General features: G+C 39.0%; 1 protein-coding gene across 1 annotated transcript in view; it reads right to left on the minus strand.

The window, feature by feature from the left end:
* The window catches only part of DCTN4 (dynactin subunit 4), a 32,523-nt gene extending 23,330 nt beyond the window's left edge, over nucleotides 1-9,193 (minus strand). Inside the window, exons 1-3 of the mRNA XM_081232496.1 lie at nucleotides 9,035-9,193; nucleotides 6,204-6,274; nucleotides 3,428-3,606 (exon numbers count right to left, since the gene is read on the minus strand). Coding sequence (XP_081088622.1) covers nucleotides 3,428-3,606; nucleotides 6,204-6,274; nucleotides 9,035-9,169 — 385 coding nt within the window. The 5' untranslated portion in view covers nucleotides 9,170-9,193. The remainder of the gene's footprint in view (nucleotides 1-3,427; nucleotides 3,607-6,203; nucleotides 6,275-9,034) is intronic.
* Between the last annotated feature and the right edge of the window lie 215 nt (nucleotides 9,194-9,408).

The following is a 9,408-nucleotide window of genomic DNA, read 5'->3' on the forward strand; positions in this document are numbered from 1 at the left end:
ATTCCTAGGTATATACTCAAGAAAAATGAAAATACATATTCACACTAAGATTTCTAGGCAAATGTTCATAGCCAGCTTTATTCATATGAGCCCTAAACTGCAAAACATTCAATATCCATTAAATGGAGAATGAATAAACAAATTATGGTATATCCATACAATAGAATACAACTCAAAAATAAAAAGCAAAAACACAAACGAACCTCAGAAGCATTATGCTAAGTGAAAGAAGACAGACACAACAGACTAAACTACTCCAATTATATGAACTTCTAGAAGAGGCACAATTACAGTGAAAGAAAGAAATCAGTGGTAGTCAGGGGCCAGGAGGTGGGGGGAAGGAAGTGACTGCAAAGGGGCATGAGACAACTTTTTGGGGTAACGGAAATGTTCTATGATTGTGGAGGTGGCTACATGGCTATACACATTTGTCAAAAATCAAAGCATTTTACACTTAAAATTGGTGAGCTTCATTATATGTAAATTATATCTCAATAAAGCTAACCAAAAAAAAGGGGGGGAAAAACTGTAATTAGATACCATTTCACAACCATCAGTTTGGAAAAACTTGAAAGAAGTCCAACAATGCTAAAAGCTGCCAGAGATCTGGAGCAACGGGTAGTCTACTCATATATTATTAGTGGGAGCAAAAATTGGCAAACCATTTTGGAGAGCTAAACATGTACACATCTTAAAACCACCAACTTTACTTTGTTATACAGAGAAACCCTTGCTCTTGTGACAGGAAACACACACAAGAATGTTTCTAACAGCACTGTTGTCAGAACCAAAAAATTGAAAACAACCTAAATGTGAAGAAGAGTGAAGAAGTAATCTGTGGTAAGTCATGCATGAATCACCCACCATCACAACTACATACCACAGACAAACCTGATAGAGATGAATTGTAGCAGGATGCACAAAGCATGGTTCTATTTGTTTCAAGTTGAGAAGCATTCTTTGCTAGTGGCTACATACATACATGAAGAAGTGCAAAAACATGCATGCTTTTTTTCAGATGGACACTGATGACCATCTGAATTCAGGATTGTGATGACTATCTCTGTCTAGAAGGAAGAAGAAGGCAGATGCAGTTGGGGGAAGGCTATACAATGGGCTTACACTGTTTTGGTTATGTTTAATTTCTTAAGCTGGGTGGTAAGTTCATGAAAGTGTACCAGTTGTATAATTTAAAATAACTTTTTTTCCAAATAAAAAGGACTCCTGTTGAAGGTGACACTATAGCCCCTTGCAAGAAAAGGCAGCAATAACATCCTTAAGTACAATATTTATATTTTAAAAGTTGTCTTAAGGCAATTATGAAAAATAATTATGTGAAAGAAATATTTTAGTAATATTTTAGAAAATCTGAATGTTTTACCTAATTGCGTTTTTAGAACTGGTGATTTATTCTAAATATAAATTTGAGAGACATTAAAAAGTTTCTGCATGTTACTGACACAATGGCTTACTTAAAAATAAACAAATAGTTCTAACTAAAGTGGTTTCAGGGCTTCTCAGACACCAGTGACATCATGGAAGAAATGAAATTACCTGTACTCCTTAAGAACTCCTAGTATTCAATTATCACTGTCAAGATACCCTAGAGGAGCTAGATTTCTAGAAACAAGCACAGCCTTTAAATTCTGAAAAATAAATTATCCAATCCTAATAGCTTACAGTCCAGAAAGTATTAAAAAAGCACTTACAGAGTAACAAACTGAGAAATCTATCTGGATTTCTAGGCTTCCTTTCTTTAACTTGATAAAAAGAAACAAAATACAAACATGGAAAAAATACACTTTAACTCACTGAACTAAGTGCCACTTTGAGGTTGTTTTTTACATGTAACATAAATTCATAAACAAATTCAAACAATTTACTTGCTACACTGACATTAAAACACACACACACAAATATTTACTGACAATCTAAGAAGATGCTACAGAAACTTTCCAATATAAATCACATTTCAGGAAATGCCTACCCACCAATGAGCATTTTTAAGGGACTTGTTTAGTTAGCTTTTTGTTTTTGAAGAGTATACTATCAACATAATGTATGAAGTTAGAAAAACAACCAAGAGCTCAAGCATTCTAAACCAAAGGGCGAACTCAAGAGAACCAAGGATTAAGTTTTAAGAATAGAGTTGAATCTAAAGGAACTTCACCCATATTTACTTCCAAACTATGTAAGAATCTGTAGAAAACTTTTAGCTGAAGTCCATCTTCATTTTAGTTATGTCAAATAACATAATGAGTTTTTAGTTGGCTTCCTCATGTAAATAGTAAGTTGATATTTTTAATGGGAATTTTTAACAAGTCTAAAAAGTTTTCACAAAATTAAACAAATGAAATTTCAGAAAGAAAAAAGACAATGGGGAGTTAGCAGTGCTGCTGTTTATATAAAAAATAAACAGCAACTCAAGATTTTGAACTGATTGTAATAAAGAGTGTTTCTACTCTCTGATATTAACCATGGAGTACAGGATATGAAAACATAAAGGAAGTTTCCTAATGAAGATAAATGCAACCTCTGCTTTGAAATGCGCAAATGATGGAAAGGTAATTTAATACCTTAGGTTTTCTTTAGGTCCAAACATACATAACTTTCCTGTTTCACTTATGATACATATAGATGTATCTTTGAGTATGTGTTTGAATGCTCCAGGATAGATACTTGGACATGTAATTTCTGGGTAAAAGAATAAAAGCAATTTGAAATTTTAATAAATGTTGTCAAACTGCTCTCTAAAATGGCAGCAGACAAAAGAACTATTTTCCCATATTCTTGTCATACTACCAGATTTTTAAAATTTTGCCAAATCAATGGATGAAGTTTTAATTTCCATTTTCATGATTACTAGCAAAACTGAACTTATCTTTTTGCATATTTATTGACTTAAAAAAATCACCTCACCAAGTTGTGTGCAAGAAAAAAAATCCAATGATTTGTGCACTTTGGTTATTGACCATCTTTATTTCCATTTCTGAGAGCTGCTGTTCATATCCTCTGACAATTTCTTTCTATTGGGTAGCTTTCTGATTTCTAAGGGTTCCTTATTTTTGGTTATTTATCTTTACTGTTATATATGATCCAAGCTTTGTGACTTTTATCTTTTAGGTTTGCTCATGGTGTGTTCCACCATCAGGAGCATTTATTTTTTATGAAGAACATTAATCTTTTGACTTAAAAAAGTATCAGATTTATAAATGCTATTTTACCAACTTTAAGAAAATGAAATAGTTTACCAAGTCTCAGATGAAACATCACGGTCCATGTGAGAATGTGGGAACATAAAAGATTTAATGACAAAATATTCTGAATTTATCGCCTACCTCCCAACAGGTAACAGAAATAATGATTTGTGTGCAATTACAGTACTGCCGATTTCGCAAAATCTCATGTTGAAGTCCGACTCACTCACCCACAGATTTGTCTGCCATGCCCACATCTCTAGATGTCCAGCGACAAAATCCACAGGCCAGATAATAGGCTTTCTTCACCGTGGTCTTGGCTGGGTCATCTGGAAGCTGTGTGGAAATGCTTGTTGCCCGAGTGGAGAGGGTGTGCATACAGCCGGGACAGTCAAAGCAGTTGGCGCATCTAGGACATGACAAACAACCATTGATTCATTCAACAAATATTTACCGAGCACCTACTATGTGCCAGACATTGTTCTACATGTTAGGAATTCAAGAGAGAACTATAAGGGAAGGGTGGCTCTCAAGCAAAAAGAAATTAAAAAGTACTCTGAAGAGGCTCCTACAAACTTCATTTTAAAATTTCAAAAGTATTACGATAATTATTATTATTATTATTATTTTTTTGCGGTACGCGGGCCTCTCACTGCTGTGGCCTCTCCCATTGCAGAGCACAGGCTCCGGACGCGCAGGCTCAGTGGCCATGGCTCATGGGCCCAGCAGCTCCGCGGCATGTGGGATCTTCCCGGACAGGGGCACGAACCCGTGTCCCCTGCATCGGCAGGCGGACTCTCAACCACTGCGCCACCAGGGAAGCCCACGATAATTATTTTTAAAAATGCAATCATCATCAAAGTTCCTGAAGAGTTACAGCATGACCCAATCCTACTCCAGAGAGGGAATCACGGTTAACAGTCTGGAGTTAACTTTTAGACTCTTTTACAGACCACAAAGATTTCTGTGGGACAGAGAAATGTCACAGCTTATGACTTTAGAGAGGACAGACCAACTGCACAATGGAAAACTGAGAGGCAATAATACAATAAGCTGTGAAACTGGCTTTGGAAAATAACTGCTTGTTTGCTGTGCCAGAGAGCTGAAACAGATACTAAACAATGTTACCAAGATGAAATGTTTCAGAAGCGGGGCATTTTCAGGGCTTTCTGCTCTCTTTAGGCATTACTCTTCCTAGTGAAACACTCAACATTCCCCTACAGTCTCCCCCATGCCTTGTTGTTTTTAACTTTCCCACTATCTGAGATTATCAGGATTTCACCTCCAGTCCAGGACTTGTTCTGACGTTCCATTCCATAACTCCAATTTTCTGTGATATTTTGCTACTAGATAATATCCTCAAATAAGGATAATAATAGTACCCACCTTATAGGGATATTTTGAGGATTAAATGACAAAATATAATGTATGGAAAGCATACAAAACTGGTTTATAAGGAGCTGTTTCTCCGGGACAGGAAAGACAAAACAGTGGTTCATATCCATGGAGGTACAGAGGTGTGACTGGTGACAAAGGACTTCCACACCATGCTAAAAACCAAAATGGCACCAGTAGCAGTGAGTACCAGATCTTGGTTTTTAATACCAATCTTGGTTTGCAATACCAATCTCGAATAAAAGGTACCAGGGCTCCTTGGAGAAATGGCTAATTCTAGGACTGGAGCAGAAAATATAGAGGATGAGCCTGGAGTAAGTAAGAAAGTTCTCAAACAACTGAATAACACTTCCCTCCTCCTCACTGCCATATAATGACAGGGGTATGCCAAAGGGAGAGGGAAGAGGTCCCAATGGCCAAAGCTGGAACAATCTGTGTTTAAAAAAAAAAAAAAAAAGTAGTACTGGATTATAACCTAAAGTATAAAATAAATATTCACAAGCCCATACTGCTTGAAGTAAATGACTAAATAAATAAAAAGGAGAGAAGAGAAAAATCTTCCATACAAAAGAATTCCAAGTAATACATGGATATAGCCTTCATGGAAGGGGATCATAACTCCCCACTATTTAAGTGTGGGCTATAATAGTGCATTTCTTTACAAAGAGTACAACATGGAAAAGGAGAAGAAAAAAAAAAAAGAGTAACTTTACATCAGAGAAACCTGACAAATACTAGCTCAAGCCAGGTAATCAAAGTTAACATCAATAGTGATGTCATGTTCGGGCTTCCCTGGTGGCGCAGTGGTTGAGAGTCCGCCTGCCGATGCAGGGGACGCGGGTTCGTGCCCCGGTCCGGGAGGATCCCACGTGCCGTGGAGCGGCTGGGTCTATGAGCCATGGCCGCTGAGCCTGCGCGTCCAGAGCCTGTGCTCCGCAACGGGAGAGGCCACAATAGTGAGAGGCCCGCGTACCGCAAAAGAAAAAAAAACAGTAATGTCATGTTGGTGGTATATACCTTTGATATGATGTGATGAGAGATGCACTTTACCTGTGTGGTTCTCCTCCCCACAACACATTCCCCCAGCTGATGAGAAAAACATAAGACAACTTCCAATTGAGGGACATTCTATAAAATCTTACCAGTACTCCTCAAAACTAAGGAAAATCTAAGAAAGTATCACAGCAAGAGGAGCCTAAAGAGACATGACTATTAAATATAATGTGGGTATCCTGAATAGGATCCTAGAACAGAAAAAGGAGATTAGGGGAAAACTGAGGAAATTTAAATAAAAAATAGTTTATTTAATAATAATGTTATCAATAATGTTCATTAGTTGAGACAAATATACCATACTAACATGCAACATTTACAGTAGGGCAGACTGGGTAAGGAATAAACAGAATTTTCTGTATCATCTTCACAGTAATTCTTAAGTCTAAAACTGTTCTAAAATACAATTTATTATTTTAAAATGAAAGTTTCATCTTTGGCATAAGTGATGCTAAAAAAAAAAAGAGCTTGTTAAAAATGAGAGTCAATTCCATGCCTTTTTTACCAGCTATTTAAAAAATAGTTGGGGAAAATAGAAAAAATTGATCCCAGTCTTACCTATTCTTTTTTAGTTTGGCTTCAGCTGATGGCATATTTTCTAAACAACTGGGACAATAATGGGAGTCCACCTAGAAAGAAACAAGAAATCAAAAAATCAGAGGAAAAGACATTTAGCTTGGCTTGTATATATGCCTATGCCAATTAGTGAAATTTAAATTACATTATTCTGCAGCAGAGGTGAGAGACCATTGATCTGGCAAAGAACCTGGACTGTTTTCAGCATCGGGTTTATTCTTCAATCACCTGTTGTTGTCTTAACCTCTGAATTTCCTGAAATCCTTCTATTTTTCCTTTCTGATCTTTCCTATTCCCTTTCATCAGGGTTTTATGTATTAGACGTGTTAAAACATGTTTATGTAAAAGAAGATCTCTATGATAATCTAAATAGTTTAACAAATAAAATAACCCAATTTATGAGGCTGTGATCAAATATCCTTCTGTCTAGTCTAGCTGCAATAACTTGACCACACAAATTGTTAAGAGATTTTAAAAGTTTTCCCATCACTGAGGTATTACATGTCCACCGAAGAAAAGCATACATTAACATTTACAAAGTCAGCTGTAGCCAACCAATTAGAGATTTTTAAATGGCAAATTAAACTACTAAGTTAACAACATAGTCTTATTGTATTTAATGCAAAAACATAGTACAAAAATTAAATTCATTGTATTTTTTTAAGGACTAAATATTTTCTTTAATGTAGTAGATCCTATTTGATAATTCTAGAACTCTAGTCACCTGCAGATGGACAGATTCACTTGAACATAAATACTGTGACAGAAACTGTTTTCTTTTTTCATCATCTGCTTACAAACAGAACCACCTTTGAAAAGATAAAGTTACTGCTCAAGTTCCTGTCTCCAGGAACACAAAATATAATACTGTTAACTTATATTTGCACTTACTCATCATGAAAGGCAAAATATAATTCACTTCTCCCTGTCCCCTTTCCAAATTATGCTCATCCCTTCATGCAGCTCCAATCCCAGGCTTGTCATTAGAAATTTCTGGACTGATTCAGCCCTCACTAGCATCATCCTTCCCCAAACCCTAATGGCCTCCATTTCACAGGTGCACACCATTCCGTAAAAGATGCAGTCACAGGGCTTCCCTGGTGGCGCAGTGGTTGAGAATCTGCCTGCCAATATAGGGGACATGGGTTCGAGCCCTGGTCTGGGAAGATCCCACATGCTGCAGAGCAACTGGGCCCGTGAGCCACAGCTACTGAGCCTGCGCGTCTGGAGCCTGTGCCCCGCAACGAGAGGCCATGATAGTGAGAGGCCCGCGCACGGCGATGAAGAGTGGCCCCCGCTCGCCGCAACTAGAGAAAGCCCTCACACAGAAACGAAGACCCAACACAGCCAAAAATAAACATAAAAACAAACAAACAAATAAATAATAAATAAAAAGATGCAGTCACAGACTGAATGTCCTAGCTGAAGAGATCCTTACAGATTATGGAGACTCAGCTCCCTAATGATCACCAAATGAGAATCTAATCCAATAAATTCTAGAGGTGGAGCTGGGACAGCATCCTAAAGAGAAAGGACCTGCCAAAGAATAAGCATACAAAGTGCTAATGGAGATGGAGAAAAAAAAATCATGTATATAATACAGCACTGATTTTTCTCTTGTGTTATTTAACTGCTTTCTCTGACTATTCTTAACAGTATGAAAACTATTCCCAATAAAATAATAATTATTCATAATGTGTAAAATGGCTTATAGTATAGTACATATTCTCATATGCATTTTTAACCGTCCAGGGATCCTCACTGAAGTCCTCTGAATCAGGCTGCTTGGTTTCAAATCTTGCTGCCCCCTCCCACCCACAAATTTTTGGCTGTGTGACCCAGCGCAAACATTATGTGCCTCTTTCTTTAACTGTAAAGTGTTTTTTAAAAAAAGGTATCCATTCTAGTTTGTAGGATGATTAAAGATTATGTAAAGCACATGGCATATAGGAAGTACTGAATAAGCATTAACTATGTATTATTACTAATCAGCTTTTCCTTCACGAGACTGCAAGTTACTCAACAGCAAGACTTACGTCTTAACGCGTCTTTTAATCCGCAGAGCCTATTGAATGTAAAACATGTTCCAAGTGCTGCAGAAGTTCTGGGGTTTTGTTATTTGGTGATTTTTTTTTCCGGGGGTCTTTTACATTTTGAGCAATCCCACCTCCAACGCCCACTTGCGCCAGTGAAGGTCAGAAATGTACCCTCAGGAGAAGCGCCATGAATATAACATTTTGAGCTTCTTAAACGACAGACCCGATTGTAAGCGCTTTTCACTCAGCTCACCCCATCCCAACCTCTTATCTGCTGCAGCCTTGGGCTAGGTCAGGAAACAGAACAAGGCAGTTGGAAGAGGGCCCAGTTTCTGCCCAAGCAGGGGCAGAACTTCCAGGATGGGAGGGGCTTGGATGAGAATGCCCGCGGACCTCCCCACTCCCTCAATCAATGCTGGAAAGACGATATCTCGCCCCTCAAGTGGCCTGAACTAAGCATCCCCATACCTTTTTTCCCCCTGACCCACCCAATGACCAACCCCGCCCCCCCCGAGATGGCCAGGGTCCCCAAAGTCAAGTTTGTCCCAGAGGGCGCTCTAGAACAGAAAGGCCGCTCAGCCCCACCCAAGGCCGCTCCTCCTTTCCAAGTGACAAATTACGTACTTATAAGCAAATTAAATCACAGGCAAATCTGAGTGACGGAAAGCAGAGCCAATCAGCATGCTAGGAAAATTACCACCCGCTGGTCGCGGTGACTAGGAGGAACCGCCTCCCCCTCCCCCAACACACACACTCTTCATGGGACGACTGCATTACCTCGTGAGACACACATTCCAGCGACCGCAGCTCGCTACAATAGCGGCAGAAGTAAAGCTGCGAGAGCGGAGCCCGAACCTTCTTTTCTCCCTGGACTACGTACAGAACCCGCTCCGATTGCAGCAACGACGCCATCTTGAGGGGGAGGAGTCAACGACGCTCTCGTCGCATCACGTGACCCGAGAGCCAGCGTTTCCCTGGCTTCGCTCCCTACGTCTTTCAACGTATACTTTGACGTAAGGTTTCCGAGCTAGAGAGGCTTTGCGAGGGACGAAAGTCAAAGTGCGCATGCTCATCTGGGGTTCCAGGTTTTCCCCCGCCTCCGCCTTACGCCTCCACCTTACCCCTCCAGAATTTTTGTGAGCGTCAGCCGT

Source organism: Mesoplodon bidens (genome assembly GCF_964165515.1).
Source record: "Mesoplodon bidens genome assembly, chromosome: 4".
Lineage (NCBI taxonomy): Eukaryota > Metazoa > Chordata > Mammalia > Artiodactyla > Ziphiidae > Mesoplodon > Mesoplodon bidens.